This window comes from Camponotus floridanus, unplaced genomic scaffold (genome assembly GCF_003227725.1).
Source record: "Camponotus floridanus strain SB8 unplaced genomic scaffold, Cflo_v7.5 scaffold1, whole genome shotgun sequence".
NCBI lineage: Eukaryota > Metazoa > Arthropoda > Insecta > Hymenoptera > Formicidae > Camponotus > Camponotus floridanus.
The window spans coordinates 650151-667739 of record NW_020229214.1 but is presented as its reverse complement, the minus strand read 5'-3'; the positions used below and the strand labels follow the sequence as shown (position 1 = coordinate 667739).

The following is a 17589-nucleotide window of genomic DNA, read 5'->3' as shown; positions in this document are numbered from 1 at the left end:
TGACTGCTTTAGATTCTATTCTCATATATATTTGACATTTAAAACAATCAGTGCCCGAATTTTTATTTTACGCTCCGCGTAAAAAAGTTATGTTCAACAGCGGAATATATTATCGTAATGGAATATTTCTCTGTCAAAAAAGATGATGTTAGTACGTCACAAAAATCCAAGATCGGTTTATTTTTGATCGCAGTCACAGGTTCGTTATTTTATATTATTAATTTTGTGCCAGTTTCATGTACAAAATTATTTTTATGTTTATTTGTGCATCATTAGGTGGAATTGCAACAGCGATTAGCGTCGTGTGCTTTCCATTTATAAGCCCTGCGTTTCGTAAGATATGTTTGCCATATGTACCAGCCACGCATCAACAAATAAAAAATGTCATTCAAGCATTAAATGGTCGCTCTGGTTCCTTAATTGATCTTGGTAGTGGAGATGGACGTATTGTGAGTATAATAATATTTTGAATTCATAAATTGTGAAAATAAAACATTTACTATTGATATAAATATAAAATAAAATAATAATAATTCAAAAATAGGTTCTTGCAGCAGCAAAGCATGGTTTTAAGGCTCATGGTATTGAATTAAATACCTGGCTGGTATGCTATTCAAAATTTAAAGCATTGATTAATGGTTTATCAAATGATACTGCATTTTTCAAGCAGGATTTATGGAAATATAATTTGAAAAAATATAATAATATTGTTATATTTGGTGTAGATCAAATGGTATGGTTTTTTAATTATTATGCCTCTCTAGATGTTATAAATATGTATGTTAAACAGTCTCATATTTTTTGCAGATGGAAGATATTGAAAAGAAATTTAATAGTGAATTGTGCAAAGATTCCCTTGTAATTGCATGTAGATATCCTCTTCCTAATACACATCCTATTACAACAATTGGACAAGGAATTGACACTGTTTGGGTTTACAAGATATGTAAGAATTGAACAGAGGAATCAAAGGTATATTTTTGAGTATTCTTGGATAAATTACAAGAAAAAATTTAAAAATAATTGTTGCTTATTTAATGTTATTTATTTAAAGGTAGAAAATATGTAGCGCAATTTAAAAAAAAAATTCACATCTGTATCAAATTGACATGTGTATTCTTTTTCTTTTTTGAATATAGAATAAATTATATCTACTATGAAAAAATGGTCGATTTATACTTTTTATATCATCGATTTTTAATCTTAAAAATATTTTCTTATTATCTAAAATGATTATCAATTTTGATGAGATTACAAGTAAAAAATTCAATGTAAATTTTGCATTGTTTTCCTGCATTGCTGTTTTGTTGTGTTACTTAATGTAATTTTATAACTACAGGATTTTACTCCTCTTAAGATACATAACAATGTATACTTAATGATTATTTATGTGTAATTAATTTTAAGTGTTATATAAACACTATCATACTGATTATGATTATGATTATGATTATGATTATGAGATTTTAATTATGTGATCAATGATCTCAAATGAAAAATTGAGCAATGATATTGATAATTCCAATAATAGGAATACTTAAGTGGATTAACAGAGAAGGCACAGTTAATTTCCCTTCTTTCTTTAAAATCGATAAATGCAGTAAACTTGGTAAAGTAAAAATGTAGATAAATCCACTTAAAGCGCCCGTGTATCTAACAATAGTTCCGACATGAGGCATAAAGGTTGCGAACAAAATACATATAGAAACTAGTATAAGATTAGTGACCAGTACTAAACTCCTATTAGATACTGTTTTGCATATTGATGAGAGCAATTGTACACGTAGCATAAATGCGAGCAAAGGATAGACGGTTATTAGTTGGAAAAGTAGTACTATACGAGCACCTATTGTAAAGCCATCCCACTTTTGAAAATTATTCAATAGATTCTGTGGAACAAAGATGAGTTTTAGTTTAGAAAGCATGTCAAGACACAACTTTTATAGTATATTAAATTCATTGTTTAATCATCATTTTTGTAATATTACATATACTTACATCTTCTATGCATGACTTTGGCAGAGGAAAGCATATAAAAAATGTTACTCCAACAATGATGTAAGTTAATGTGACAAGAATATATGCTATAGTTAAATCTCTTCCCTAAAAACAAAATAAAATAATCTTTATCTGATATACATAAGTGTTTAAGAGAATTAAAAATAACTTACATTTTTCTTTTGATTACGATTATTCTTCATTATACTAATTATTATATTGTGAATAAAGAACGACATTGCCAATATTCCGGTGAGGGCTGGAAATGTGGGTTGTATATCCCAACTTGTTGTCCATTCTATTTGATCCATGTTAATGCCCCATGATGTGGATTTTATTAAAATGAAGATAATCAAATATATAACTGATATCGTCCCTGCCAAAGATTTAAAATTTTATAATAATATTAATGGAGATACTCAAATATATTAAGTATAAAAGTGGGCGATTAATATCACACATATACTTACCAAGGGAATTAAATTTCGTAAAAAATGTTGTGCTATTAAAATTCAATAATGGAAATATTAATAAAGCTAAAAACACAGGAACTGTGTTGTGTAAATCCCACGCTGGTCCTAATGCGTCAAATGTCTTCTCGCGTATTATAACAGTATTGTTATCCTGAGTTTGTTTTTTTGAACATAAGACTACAATAATTAAAGCAATACATATAAGATGAATTAATATCGTATGAAAACATTTATTATTCTTCAATAATAAATTAAACTTTATATTTTATACATTTACCTTCTATATTGGAAATGTTTTCAGGTATGGAACGCGTCGGCCAGCCAGCTGCATTATCTGCGGAACGAATATAAGAGGATCATAAGGATTTGCATTCTCATACACACATGATTACAACGAAAATCCTTACCATAAATAAAATTCACGATATTATACAAGAAATTAGCCATCAGTACCCAATAAGCTATGGTTGCGCCTATCAGTACAGCAATACTAAAGATTTTGGCAATGTACTCCGCCCATTTGCCAAGATATATTCGACTCAAGTCTATGACTTCTATATTTTCTCCTCCACCTTCGGAAATGCAAACGATCGATTCGTGACATTGCATCGGTAAGTTACAACTTGTTTCATGGAGAAAGACTCTTACCGTGATACGCGTATGCAACTACGAGACGATAAGCTGTATATAGACATAAACCGCTCATCATTAGATTAAGGATAATCCCAGGAAAAAGTCCAGCCATCGCGATTCCCCATGGCATAGTCAATAACGATGAGCCCAATATCGTATTCCATATTGAAAATCTGAAAGATAAAGGATATGAAAATTAATATCTAAATTATATAATATTTTGTCACCATGCTAAATATCATTACGCACGTGTCGTTGCATATAATTAGTTTTCTAGTAAATTTAATTATCTAATAGAGATAATTTTAATGATATATAAAAAGAAAATATTTAATATAAATCGCAAATATCAGAGAAGAAGGCGTTCACGAATTTGTAATGGAATCCATAGTCTCCTCTGATAAGAAGCGTTAATTATTGAGAGATCTCGTTTATTACTTTTATCAATTATTTCTTCCTTGATATATAATATGCATATTACGTTACTTTCGCATACGCAAATCATTTGTCCCAATAATTGATTATACTTAATCGAACGATCGAGCTCGTAAAGATATATTCCTGTCTATTTCTTGTGTTGCACGTCATCATCAACGCGCATTATCATTAATTTTTGGGGGATATTATCTATCTTATAATACACGAATCTCATGATTTGGATCATCTCGCGAATGTAGGACCAAGGGTGTCTTTGTTTCGTTGAACTTGATTCATCATTGTGACCATAGAACGACTTTTTTACGATCGAGATAATTGCTTATTTTCAGAAATAATATTGGCCAAGAACGAACTTTGGCAGCGGGGCAACGTCCGATTTCACAAACGAGCTATCTTTTCTTCGTTTTAATTTCATATTTATTCCATGAGTGAGTCAATTTGCTCGCTCGTAAAAATAAACACTAATCTTTTCGTGCGTATTATAAAAACCACAGACTTCTGTATATCATATATATATTTTTTTACATTGTATAATATAATAAAAAATATATAAAGTAATAAATATACATATAATTAAATAATATAATATATATAATATTATATAATATATATATAATATATTATATACATATATATATATATCATATATATAATATTATATAATATATAGTATTAATATTACAAAAGTCTGTGGTATATAAAAATAAATACATCACGATAATAATCGATACAAGTAATTTCGACTGTGCGGATTGAATTTTGCCTCCGAATGTGCACGCAATTTTTAACGCGATTATAATTTTCTATTTTTAGAAATAAATATGAATAGATAGAAATCTGTGAAAAGAAGAATTTTTCGGCAAGAGAACTTTAATTTCTGTCGTTTCTCGACAAATGTTAGAATCCTTTCCGAAATGGTCCGAACTCTCTCTCTCTCTCTCTTTCTTTTTCGCTCGAAATTGTGCCGCTCTCGTGCCCGGCGAAACGGGAGCTCGGCGCGGTGGGTTGTCGGCTAAGGGCATTCACCTTCGACGGGGCGGTCGTCTGTTGCCCGGGCAACAGACAGAGCGGTAACCCCTTTGGGCGTCCTGTCGCGCCGCGCTCTAGACGTTCCGGGACGTCGCGCGGCGCGAGGCGCGCGTCGTCGCGCTAAGCGACAGGCAGGTACCTTCGTTCCCGCGTCTCGAAAACGAGCGCCGCCCGTCTTCTTCCCGTAGCGTAACGTGGAGCATAACCGTCGATCGGAACCGAGAAATCCCCGAAATCTCCCGCGCGAAGTGCGGACAACGCACGTTGGATGACCGAGAGCGACGTCGCGCGTTCGCTCCGGACGCTCGTTTTCCAGACGCGGGAACGAGAGGGAGGACTGAACGAGTGAGAGATCGCGAATCCGAGGCCTTTTATCGCGCGGTGAAATTCGGTGATCGAGGATTCTCTCGGACGATCTCGAAAGTTGGAGGTTTCGCAGGCGAGGACAATGTTGACGAATAAATGGTGAGTGAGCCGAATAAGAAAATTCGAGTAGCCCCCATCTGTCATCGAAAACCGTTATCATTCATTGGCGCTGGCGTGTGCAAGTATTTAGGTTATATCAGTCACATGTAGTGGTTGTATATATGTACCTGTATATATATATGCGTGTGTCAGAGATATTTCGTTCATACTTATCCCTCAAATTGATTGGACATGAGACATTCGATTTTACGAGAGTGCAAAAATTTATTTATAATTAACTACTGATTAAATACTGACACTGACATTCTTTCACGCAAAATTAAAAAAAAAACCAATTACGATTAGCTTTTCCTTATCTAACTATAAAAATTATAACGAACGTATTTCCTTTTTTTATCTACAAGAGATATATATAGCATAATGGATCACATCGGGAAAAAAAATTCTTATTTTCTTATTATCTTACGTTGCTTTCCAGCACAGATATAATTAGCTATCAATTGTACGAGTTAATTGTCATGTGTTTTATGCAACTATTCGTTATGTTATCTTAACAGCGCTCTTTCCTTTTAAAACAAGATTATTTGAACGCGATAATGTTTGAAATACAGTGCTCATACATAATTTCTCTCTATGTATGGTAACGATGAAGAAAAAATCAATTTCCAAGATGCGCTGATGCAAGTTACGGGCCCATTGCCATCAGCCATCTATGGGAGATAAACGAGTGCGTCATTACACGTAAAAAAAAAAGAAAGTACGATACACGCTGTATCACAGAATATAAGCAGAAATATGATAAATAATATGAGATAAACATTATTATTCATCATTGATGACACATCTCGTATCGATCTCTATTTCTCTTCGCGTGTATACAGTATATATTGGAAAATCAGCTGATTTTTATCGATGAGGAAGTAACATTTAAATCGAGCGCAAGAAAGTCGAAGATATTCCACGTGTGAAATTTATATAAAAATTTATATCAATTTAAGAATTTTAATAAATAATATATAATAATATAATAAAAATATAATAGTAATAAATGTTAAGATATTAATCAAATAGAATTTATTTGATTATTATCTTTCGACCACCTTTGCTTGTTAGTCTTTTTATTGTTAAGATATTATTGGAGTTATTATTTTGACATCGAGTATTAATGTAGAAATATATTAAAATGTGTTTTTTTTTATCAATAATAAAAAATAATAAGATAATTGAAAGATATATCTTATTAAGTAATTAAAATTAAAGTTTGACATTTCGAAATATTTATTCTACGTAGGTGATAAACTATGTAATCTCATCTAATCTATTGAATTATTTGAGGCTCCGGAATTTGTTAACGAAATTGTTCGGATTTTAATTGATTTTAAGAAATAGATTATCACACAGACAATTGTTATAAATAGTAACGCGTGTCTAGAAATGTCCCTGATACCCGACACCCTTCGTATATGTATCATATACATACACATCGAGATTTCATATCTCAAAATACTCACATGGTGACTAAGGAACTTTGCTTCGGCTTGAGATCCTTGCACGAGATGTCCATCATGTCAGATTGAAATTGCGATCCAGATGGAAAATCTATTCCATACGCTTTTTTATCGGTATTTTCATTCGTTAATACCTGCAGAGAAGAACGTAACATACTCATGTAAGAGGATACTGTATTTATTTCTTCCCAAAATATTGTCATTCTATTTTTTTTTGCAAATATATCGTTACTTTATTCTTATATATTATTATTTTCTTTTTACCAGATCGATGTTACGCACCTCGTGGTTCTTCTCATGGACGAAATTCACGATGCAAGGCGAGTGCGCCGCTGCCGAAAGATACAACTCGTTGTTCCGCGTTAGAGGGGTCGGCCTTTTCGGTACAGCTGTTAGGGTTGTACTATAACTAGCGGCATCGATGCTCCCATATCTAGGCAAGATAACCAAGATGCGTCAACACAAGTCACGCGTATGTATTTCCTATAAATGATATAAGTACAATATTTATATGTCTCTCCAAAAGGGAGAAAAAAAAGATAGGAAGAGAGAGATATCGTACTTCAAAGAACAACCGGCAGGGCTCAAATTTGAGTCGCTTGTTTCCAAATCATCGGATATCGTCGATAGCTCCAGACTCGTGCGAGATTCCGAGGACAGGATCGGTGTACTTTCGGACCCGCTGTCTTGTGGCGAAATATCGCTGCCACTTCGGTAAACGCGAGACTTGTACATAATACGTTTTTGATGATCAAAGTCTCTGTAACAAGAAAAAGTTTAAAACCTCGATGGTTACGTGATATTTTTTTCCTTTATTGGAGCAATTTCTAACATAAAAATACTTACTCTGTGTACAATTAAACAATGCGCGTCGTTTTATGTTAATAATCACTGAGAAAAATAACCGGTGGAAAGGTAACGAACGGATATTATCCGATTATTAACCGATCACTTTAATCGGATATCTGATCGGAAAGTTCCGAATTTTGAACTTTCTGATCAGATATCCGATCGATTGATATTTTCTGATTGGATATCTGATCGGTTTCTTTTTTTTCCGATTAAAGTAATCGGTTAATGATCGGATAATATCCGTTCGTTACCTTTTCACCGGTTATTTTTCTCAGTGATGCATTGCGAGATTCGTTATTGTCATTTTTTTTTAAATAAAACTATCAAATATTATCGGTTATAAAGTGCGAACGCAGATAGCGAATTCAATATAACTGTTGCTTTTTTCACAAGACATATATGGTTTTATCAAACCGATAAATGTATCTTTTTTTTTATTCAAATTATAGCCGATGATTAAAGAGGATCAAGCGACTACGCGAAAAGTTATCGTAAACTCAGTCGAACGATATCCGATATCAATGAATCGTCTGCGATTGTGCAAATTAATTGAAAAATTTCCAATTCATCTATCTATATCTCTCTTTCTCTTTTCCTAATATACGATCAATCCGATTAATTTGTTCTCGTAGTCTTTCAGAGTAGAATGAATGATCGACGATACGATCGAGCTTAAAACTATCACCGATAACTATTCTTCCTGCGCGAACGCGGTCGATTGGAAAACTGGGTTTTGGAGCAAGTTGATCTCTGTTTTATAAACTCGCGAACTTTATATCAGCCTTGACTTGACACTCTCCTTCTACCCGTTTTTCAACGACCACCAGCGCAAGCGCGTGTCGTTAAATAATGACCGATGTCATCACAAAGTGTCGAATTAATCGGTCGATCATAAAATGATCACAATGTTTGCCATGATTTTTATTTTTCCTTTTCAATGTCGATGCTTTCTTAAAATCAAATGAGAGATTCGCGGTAAAAACAGTCGTTATGAATGTGATTTTTTCGAAGATTGTACGAGTCTCTCTCTTATCGTTTCGCAGCAAACTCGAATTTGCTCTATTCATGGCTTTAACCTCTTGAATAAAAAAATCGCATTGACGTAGTGCTCTATTTTGAGGTTCTAGTTTTAATCTGTATTGTAGGTAGAATTGTACAAAGAGATAACTGATTTATCTCGTTGAATTAATCGGGATTATTGACGCAAATCGGGTTGAGTGTTTACTTCGTTACTTGTATGTGACTTATTATGCTATATAATTTGCAAATGATTATGTCAAGCATTTGTTATAAAATATACTTCTCGTAATACTCGCACTACTAGTTATACATTTTATTTGTAAGACTCTCTTCAATCAAACACAGACAACTGAGTAGACTTTTGGGCCTCTTCACGTAGTGTGTCGTACATTCAAGTCGATAATCTCACATCAATGTCATTATAAGTGTTTCGTTAGTACGTCTCCGAAAATCTCTCCGATGATAAAGATAAAATACTAGAAGAGAATACTTAAATACTAGAAAAAGTGTACTGTAATTACTTTACAGGATACCTAATGAATATATCTATTTAATAGATTTTATATCGATTCGTTTAATTTTAATCATTTTTGATAATCATGTTTTAAGATGTCCAATATTCTGGTATTTTCCGGAGAAAACTTATGAAGAAAGCTTATGAAAAAATATTTAATTATGTTAATAACAGTTAACAAATACATTGAACAGCATCCGCAAAATGCACCTTTCTTTTTTCTCGAGCGCTGTTTTTTTGAAGCAGTTAATAACTGCGATGTTTTCTTTTTATTATTTCCACTTAAAATATGAACTCGCGACCCTATTCATTTATCTCTAAACGATGTGTTATATATATGCGATGCGTGAGAAATCCTGTACATTTGTTATCTTAATTTAAAGCAATATATGATTCGTGACGTCAAACTTGTGTTAAACATGCGATTTCTATCATGTTCGATGCTCAGTTTAATTCTAAATAGCGAATTATTAACTATATTAATATGTAATTGTCCTTATTTTACTTCTCTTATTTATCTCAAAAATGACAAACGTGAATTCCAAGGGAGTTTATATATTTACGATATTATTTACAAGTCGAAAAAAATAGCACATGTCTATTTCTATCTCTAGCTTTTTTTTCGTGTTATTAATTTTTATACATAATTTATTTATAAATTTGCTATCTCACAAGCTTAATGTCGTTTCTTCACGATTATTCTTATTAATTCATTTGATAGCTGAAAAGTGTTAAAAATATATTATTTTGTGAAAATTATTACTACGATCGAAAATGATTAAACTGAAATTGTAGAAATCAATGAAAATAAATTAAAGTGTATGGTTTTCATGATATTCTTTTCATGATATAAATATATTCTCTTAATTTTTATATAAAAACAGTTTTCTCAATGATAATCTGATCACAGAATGCATTATTATTTATCTAGCATTTTGAATGCAAATACAACAGTTATAGAATTATAGGAATCTTTATATTTATATAAAAATATAAGACAATCTTCAATTTTTTATTTAATAAAATTAAAAGTTTATTAACGTAAAAAATTGAAATCGGTTATTGAGCGATTTTTCTGATCACGCTCACTTTCCTTAAATGAAGTAGCAATTTTACTTATCTCTTAAATATTTTTCCATAAATTTGTTCGAAGGTTTATGCGCTACGAGCAATTTGGATATTAGATAGAAAGCTTTAAATTCGCTCGCTCGTTTACGAATTAAATATTGCATTAATCAGGAGTCACACAGTATATCACCAAAAAAATTTTGTATTTCCGAATAAAACTGACAAGTCTTAGATCTGTTTATTTTATCCAATATGTACATTTTTTTCATATTTTCTTTTTTTTCTAATACACATAAATATATCATACACGTAAATAATATCGTAAATATACAGAGTGTCCAATTTTAAATAATACGCTAATATCTCCGAAACGGTGCGTTAAATAAAAAATATGTTTCAAACAAAAGTTGCATGGCTTGAAAGGGGCTATCAGATGGTGGCAATGATGTGATTTTGGAGAGTCATTGAAGTCTTTGAAAGTCTTTGAAATTCACATGAAGATCACCGTCAATTTCTTAAATAGAACCCCCTATTTTTTATTGCATATTCCTGTAGCTTATCTCGAGAGCTTTCCAAAACACTATAATAAAATATTTTTCCCTCAAGTAGTTTTTGAGTCTTGAAATCATTTCTTAATTTTACATAAACGTAAAATATCTTATAAAATATTCATTTTTCGATTATCTTATCTTCATACTTTTATGTACAAAATAATGAGAGGAATCAATTGATGTAAAGAAAACACATATTTATTATTTAAAAAAAAAATGTAATTGTTAATTGCAAATTACATATTTTTTCTTCGAAACAATTATGTGTTCTTTACACCAATTGATTCCTCTTATTATTTTGGACATAAAAATATGAAGGTAAGATAATCGAAAAATGAATATTTTACGAGATATTTTACGATTTATGTAAAATTAAGAAATGATTCCAAGCCTTATAACTTAAAAAGTACTTGAGGGAAAAATATTTTATTATAGTGTTTTAGAAAGCCCTCGAGATAAGCTACAAGAATATGCAATAAAAAATAGGGGGTTCCATTTAAGAAATTGACGGTGACCTTCACGTGATCTTCAAATGACTCCAAGATCAAATCATTGCCATCATCTGATGGCCCCCTTCAAGCCATATAACTTTTGTTTGAAACATTTTTTTATTTAACGCACCGCGTTTCGGAGATATTTAAGCATATCATTTAAAATGGGACACCCTGTATAATCCGGGATTCGCGCTTTTATCATAACACTTTTTGAGATAAATAATATAATTGAGCGTACACTTTTTACCTTCAAAGAATCGCGGATCAATCACAAAAATATTCGAAAAGGTTTCCGATCAAATTAGTCATTTCTTTCTCCATTTCCGTCATTTTGCCTGTACATCATACGGCATACATTGGAAGCGTGTGCGTACTCCACGCGGCAGCTCCCCTGACCTATCTGTGCATGCACGTGCGCGACAGCTGGCGCGCGCGATCTTGCAAGATGGCGGCGACCGGGCGCCCGTGCCCTTGCGTGTCATTGACAGGCAAAGTTCGGCCTGCCGGCAGTTGTTGGGCGGCTATCGCGAAAGCACGATCTCTCCCTTCGGTCGGCGCATTCGCCGATTGCGACACGTACTTCTAGTTTCAGCTAATTGCATCGTTTCTTCTCTTTTTTTGCATCTCTTCCCGTTTGCAGCGCGCTTGCAGAACATGTCCGCGACGACGACGACGCCGGTGACGAGCTTGACGGTGAACACCCGGGTGTACGAAGGCCAGAAACCGGGCACTTCGGGTTTGCGTAAGGCTGTCAAAGTCTTTCAGCAGGAACACTACACGGAGAACTTTATCCAAGCGATATTGCAAGCTGTAGGTGATCATCTGACCGGCTGCACTCTCGTCGTCGGCGGTGACGGACGGTTTTACTGCAAGGAAGCAGTGGCCAAGATCATCCGGATCGCCGCGGCAAATGGGGTAAGATTGATCAACCGGTTCGAGAATTTTGCGGAATCTCCATAAGAAGTCCATGGATGCTACGCATCGGGACTGAATTATGTGTAAGGTATTTTTGACAGTTTTTGGCAGGCTTTCATTGAAAGAGATAAAGAAATATTTATGCAAGCAACTGTCACTGAACAATTATAGTAAGCTTGATATTTGATATCAGCAAGCATACATGTCTACATGACATGTAATGTCTTAACGCTATTAGGATATATTTTGCTGATTTTTATGTGTAATATGTATTATACTATTTAATTATTTATTTAATTATTTTTGACATTGTGCCAATTTTATTAAAAAAAAAATAATACTAAGTAAAAGAAAATTCTATGTCATCTAAAAATACTTGTAGGAAGAAATTAAGTATAGAGACCAAATAAATTATATTGCAAAATTATTATTTTTAGGTAGGAAAATTGATTGTTGGTCAAAATGGCATTCTCTCAACGCCAGCAGTGTCAACTATAATACGAAAGTATAAGACACAAGGCGGGATTGTTCTAACTGCGTCGCACAATCCTGGTGGTCCTGATGCCGACTTTGGTATTAAATTTAATTGCGATAATGGTGGCCCTGCTCCAGATAACGTAACGAATAATATCTACGAAATCACTAAAACACTCCAATGTTATAAAATTATTCCTGACATTAGCATAGATATTGATAAAATACAGAACATTTCTATCGAAGTGGATGGTAGACCATTTACTATCGATATAATTGATTCTGTGAATGATTATGTGGAACTTATGAAAGAGATTTTTGACTTTGCAAGTATTAGGAAATTATTGCAAGGCAGTACGGATAAGCCAGCATTTAAAATTCTCATCAATTCGATGAATGGAGGTTAGCTTATTACATAATTTACATGTGTTATCTCTCTCTGCGTTTTATAAAGAATTCTTTCAGATCTTGTAAATAGAGATATTATAATAAATTTTTATTAATTTTTAGTTACGGGACCGTATGTAAAAAGAATATTTAGTAGCGAATTAGGCGTTGATGATACAAGTTTAGTAAATATAAAGCCGTTAGAAGATTTCGGTGGTTTACATCCCGATCCAAATTTAACTTATGCCAAAGATTTAGTGAATGCTATAAAAGAAGGACCATATGACTTTGGTGCCGCTTTTGATGGGGACGGAGATAGAAATATGGTGACTAAAATCAATCAGAAAAATAATTTAAAAACTCTAAAGTTTTCGTAGTTAAAAGATTGTTCTAATTTTGCTTGTACTTACAGATCTTGGGGAAGAAAGCTTTTTTTGTTACTCCTTCTGATTCTTTAGCAGTATTAGCTGCTAATCTAAAATTAATTCCATATTTCCAAAAGACTGGCATCAAAGGATATGCTAGATCCATGCCTACGGCTGCAGCTGTCGATAGAGTCGCCGCTAAGAACGAAATGAAATTTTTCGAAGTTCCTACTGGATGGAAATATTTCGGTATGCAGGATTTTATATTTAAAAAAATATTTTAAATAACATTTTACGATGTTTCTAAACTTTAGGAAATTTGATGGATGCTGGAGATCTGTCATTGTGCGGAGAAGAAAGTTTTGGTACTGGTTCTGATCATATTCGCGAGAAAGATGGAATATGGGCATGCTTAGCATGGCTCAATGTCATCGCAGGACTTGGGAAATCTGTAGAGAATATTTTATTAGATCATTGGAAAGTTTATGGAAGAAATTTCTTCACTAGGTATATAATGATGGTCTTTTTACTATCTTAACAAATATATTTAAATATTTCTTATCTCGGCGATCTTTTATTGCCTTTTTAATTTTATTATTGGTTTTAGATATGATTATGAAAATTGCGACTCTGCTTGCGCGGATAAGATGATGCAGAGCATTGAAGCTCTGATTGAGAAACCAGAATTTATTGGCAAAAAGCTGCAGTACGAAGGTAAAGAATATGTTGTTAAGCAAGCGGACAATTATTCCTACACGGATCCTGTTGACGGTAGCAAAGCTACGAAACAGGTATGTACTATGATTATAATTATAAATTCGAGCTATAGTTACATCATTTTGTATTTGTATTTTAGGGTTTACGAATATTGTTCGTGGATGGTTCCCGCGTTATATTCCGCTTATCCGGAACGGGAAGTTCAGGCGCTACTATCCGTATGTATATCGATAGTTATGAAAATGATCCAGCTACTTTCGAGAAAGACGCACAATTGGTGTTAAAACCTTTAATTAATATCGCATTAGAATTAAGCGAACTTCGTCAATATACTCACCGTGACGCACCAACTGTGATTACATAAAATATTTTATTTTCATTTCTTCATCACGCGAAATTGTTTCTCATATAAAAGCTGTTTATTCAAAAGAGTGAGAGAGTAAGATTTCACATCGATAAAAATTCATTTGGGTTGTAGAAGTTCGCCCGATTTCATTGTCAGAATCGCAAAGCAATAGCATAAAATAATCATTGCTGGCGCCAATGAACGAATTTTCCATTTTTATAAATTGTTACCGGCGTTTTACGAGATTCCATCCATATAATATATATATGCATATATATTGTGCGTATTGGACGGAAACTACTCAATATGCATATCTATGAGTAGCAACTGAAAAAAATGTTTCAAGATCTATATAATATTAGATATTTGCTATAAATGTTGTTGTGCTTGAATCTTTACATTTCAAGTCAATCGTGAGAGGATACAACTTAAACTTATTTAGATCTTACTTAAATATTTATGTGTGCAAGAGGAACATTGATATTGTCCCTCGAGCATCGAAAGGTAATTCTGTAATCTCGAATTCTTTGGTAGGAATTTGATTAATATAACTTATATATACGTATTGCTCATATATTTACATGAGTTAACAAATATTAATTGTCTTTTTATTATAATTATAAATTAGAGGTATGTCTAGTATATGTAGATATTCTACATGTTCTAGAAAATTTCTTTGGAAATATTTCGTGACATAATATGTTGCAAAGTGAAATTGTTGATATGCAATAACTTATCTTGTTATGCCACAACATATATTGATAAAAAAAGTGCAATTGCTGTGTCCAATTTACATAAAGAATGCATAGACATTCTCTGAAAAAAATTAAACGTGAAAAACATTCTGTATCCATTAAAAATTATGCTGACTGTACGTAATCCGGCCGTAATATGAAAACATTTTTTTTATTAATAGGTGATATTAAAGCCACGAGCAACTTTCAATATGCTTATATTTCACAACCATAATTATATATTAATAATGAATATCATCACGTGCATTCCGGTATGTAAAAATATAATTTGTAAAAATCACGATTGAATGAACAAAATGAATACATTGTCAATCTTCCAAAGTTTATGTCTATCCACGATTCACATTCAATATTCTTGTTATAATTTTCATTCATTTTCACTCATGATTTTACAGTGAAAATACTATCTAATATTTAATTTATGATGCTCTAGAGAAGTTGTTAATTTAATATGTAATACCATTAAATTTGTAACATAATCAGATTAATGTATAATGTGTGAAAATATTTTTTCTTTACTTGTTTTATTAACTGCATAATATAAAGAATGTAGAGACAAGTTTTAGTATCAGAGATAGCATAATATTGGAGGATTAACAAAAGCGTAAATTCAATATTGTCTTGAAGGACCAGTCTTTCCAACATTCATTAACACTGATCTTATTACTCTGACTATATTATAGCTAGTGTTATGATCTAGGCAGAGGCCTATGTGAGAAAGAGAGAGAGAGAGAGAGAGAGAGATTTATTTTTCAAATAAATATGCATCTCCAAAGGTGGAATGATTGGTCCTGCGAATTGAGAATATAGTGTAATAAATAATAATAAGCAGCTTTAATTTTATTATATGCTTTTTATGAGATAAATATTTTATTGAGTTAAATTAAGTGATTTTCTTATAAACAAAAAAATATGTCACTGTGGAATCCATAATGGATAATAATACAATTTTGATGATATGGTACAGAATCTTTTTAGTGTCAGATATTATGTGAACATTTGTGCCTAAAACTATAGATTTATTTATATGGGTAAATTTTTAAATTGCAAGGGCAGGTATAAGAGAATTTTTTTATACTCTTCTTGTACAGTAGCATATGTAAAACAGCCTATGTAAAAATTATACTATTTATTGCAACACAAAGCATAATATGGAGAGCATATTAAAACTAAAGCATCAAAGGTTTTGTAGATAGTAGCGTACAACTGTAAGAATCTTTCTTTTTCATTAAGGCAGTCATCCATTTATCTTTTTTAAAATCCTCACATTAATATCTTTACATAACAAAAGTCGGGCATTTTATTGTGATTTACAATTTATCTACACTGCTGTATACTATGCGTATATTTTTTTTCCAAATTTTTTCTGTTCTCTCTTTACCATAATCGCGCATCGTGCAATCTTTCTAAAAATACATACTTTATTACTTTAGCTTCTTCTGAACTTATATACAGCTTGATTCTGACATTCGAATGTCGAAAGAAGCATGGATATTTAAATCGGTGAATTCTCCAAAACCTGAGAAATAGCCAGAAGAATGTTTGTCACAATTTCTCAGAATTTGGGTGAGTCCAGATATAGCGATATAGGTTGCAAATTATTTAGCGCGATACTCAGCGTCTTGTATAGTATCCAAGTATATAAGTAGAGTATCTCTTTATATAAAATGAAACAATTATCATGAAAATTGTTTGTTATTACGTTTACATATTCATTTTTCAGAATCGTGTACGCGGACAACATAATTCACTGAGTATCTCGTTAAGATTAATCGATAGAATAGAATACGTTTACGAACTTGTGTATAAAGAACAGTAAGAAAAGTATAAATTTCTTCTGAGAAGCGAGCAAAATCGCGGATATAGTCAGAGAAAAAGTTTGTGCGAAATTCTAAATGTAATAACAATATATCCACGTAAGAAGAAATGAACAATAGATAGTAATATGAAACACTTTGATAAGTACGAGAGATACACAGTTATTACTGTATCCCTCGTGAGAGTTTAGTGAATGTCTCGGTTTATCTTATATAATTATTAACAGTCGCGCAAATGTATTATATTTCTAGTTTCTTTCCACATTTCTCTTCACTTCATCTTTGCTTCTTTCTTTTGTATGATATTTCACTACGGGCTATTTGAAATATCACGTAAACGTCACGTTTATTGCGGATCACTTCTAACAGAAATGCGTGATCATAATTCATATTTCATTTTGGACAAATTGGTAAACATTTCACGAGGTGTGTGTGCGGCGAATATATGCTGCGAAAAAATATACATATATACATGCATACGTGTATATATATATGTGTATATATATATATACATATATATATATATATATATATATATATATATATATATATATTTATATAATCAGAAACAAAGAGAGAAAAAGAAACAATAATTGTAAATGATTTTTTCGTTCTTTAATAAATGCAGCGTGTTACGGAGAGATTTCGCAAGGCATTTATGTAAATAGTTGACGATGGTGGAGGAGGAGAAGGAGAAGGAGATACTTAGGGACCTGAGCCGACACACGCCCCCGTTTGATCTGCTAATTACGTCCTAGAGAAGTGGATACTCTGTGTACTCTGTAGAACGTAATGAAGATTATTTAACG

General features: G+C 32.3%; 3 protein-coding genes across 3 annotated transcripts; 2 read left to right on the top strand and 1 right to left on the bottom strand.

Annotated features, from left to right (window-relative positions):
• The first annotated feature begins 12 nt into the window (after positions 1-12).
• Positions 13-2806, top strand: LOC105250369 (protein N-lysine methyltransferase FAM173B). Its single transcript, XM_011256409.3, has 5 exons — positions 13-199; positions 277-449; positions 545-733; positions 808-972; positions 2773-2806. The coding sequence occupies exons 1-4, from the start codon at positions 118-120 to the stop codon at positions 955-957; spliced, it is 594 nt and encodes a 197-aa protein (XP_011254711.1). The 5' UTR covers positions 13-117; the 3' UTR covers positions 958-972; positions 2773-2806.
• Positions 1201-7602, bottom strand: LOC105250370 (sodium-coupled neutral amino acid transporter 9). The gene is made up of 11 exons (XM_011256410.3): positions 7352-7602; positions 7068-7265; positions 6788-6938; positions 6509-6639; positions 3120-3277; positions 2879-3043; positions 2749-2805; positions 2469-2648; positions 2172-2374; positions 1999-2103; positions 1201-1889 (listed from the first exon to the last, which is right to left on the bottom strand). Exons 2-11 carry the CDS (start codon positions 7238-7240, stop codon positions 1488-1490), a joined length of 1725 nt encoding a protein of 574 aa, XP_011254712.1. The 5' UTR covers positions 7241-7265; positions 7352-7602; the 3' UTR covers positions 1201-1487.
• Positions 6789-16266, top strand: LOC105250371 (phosphoglucomutase). The gene is made up of 8 exons (XM_011256414.3): positions 6789-6977; positions 11645-11919; positions 12357-12795; positions 12904-13106; positions 13193-13394; positions 13460-13652; positions 13753-13936; positions 14002-16266. The coding sequence occupies exons 2-8, from the start codon at positions 11659-11661 to the stop codon at positions 14224-14226; spliced, it is 1707 nt and encodes a 568-aa protein (XP_011254716.1). The 5' UTR covers positions 6789-6977; positions 11645-11658; the 3' UTR covers positions 14227-16266.
• The last annotated feature ends 1323 nt before the right edge of the window (positions 16267-17589 follow it).

Bases quoted from the DNA above. Each gene is read 5' to 3' on its own strand.
- LOC105250371 (XM_011256414.3), top strand. From the start codon at position 11,659: ATGTCCGCGACGACGACGACGCCGGTGACGAGCTTGACGGTGAACACC. The intron at 13,395-13,459 runs GTATGCAGGATT...TCTAAACTTTAG, and splicing joins TACTGGATGGAAATATTTCG to GAAATTTGATGGATGCTGGA. The intron at 13,653-13,752 runs GTATATAATGAT...TATTGGTTTTAG, and splicing joins GGAAGAAATTTCTTCACTAG to ATATGATTATGAAAATTGCG.
- LOC105250370 (XM_011256410.3), bottom strand. From the start codon at position 7,240: ATGTACAAGTCTCGCGTTTACCGAAGTGGCAGCGATATTTCGCCACAA. The intron at 3,044-3,119 runs GTAAGAGTCTTT...GCATTTCCGAAG, and splicing joins AGTTGCATACGCGTATCACG to GTGGAGGAGAAAATATAGAA. The intron at 2,806-2,878 runs GTAAGGATTTTC...TTCGTTCCGCAG, and splicing joins TATCGTGAATTTTATTTATG to ATAATGCAGCTGGCTGGCCG.
- LOC105250369 (XM_011256409.3), top strand. From the start codon at position 118: ATGGAATATTTCTCTGTCAAAAAAGATGATGTTAGTACGTCACAAAAA. The intron at 200-276 runs GTTCGTTATTTT...GTGCATCATTAG, and splicing joins ATTTTTGATCGCAGTCACAG to GTGGAATTGCAACAGCGATT. The intron at 734-807 runs GTATGGTTTTTT...TATTTTTTGCAG, and splicing joins TATTTGGTGTAGATCAAATG to ATGGAAGATATTGAAAAGAA.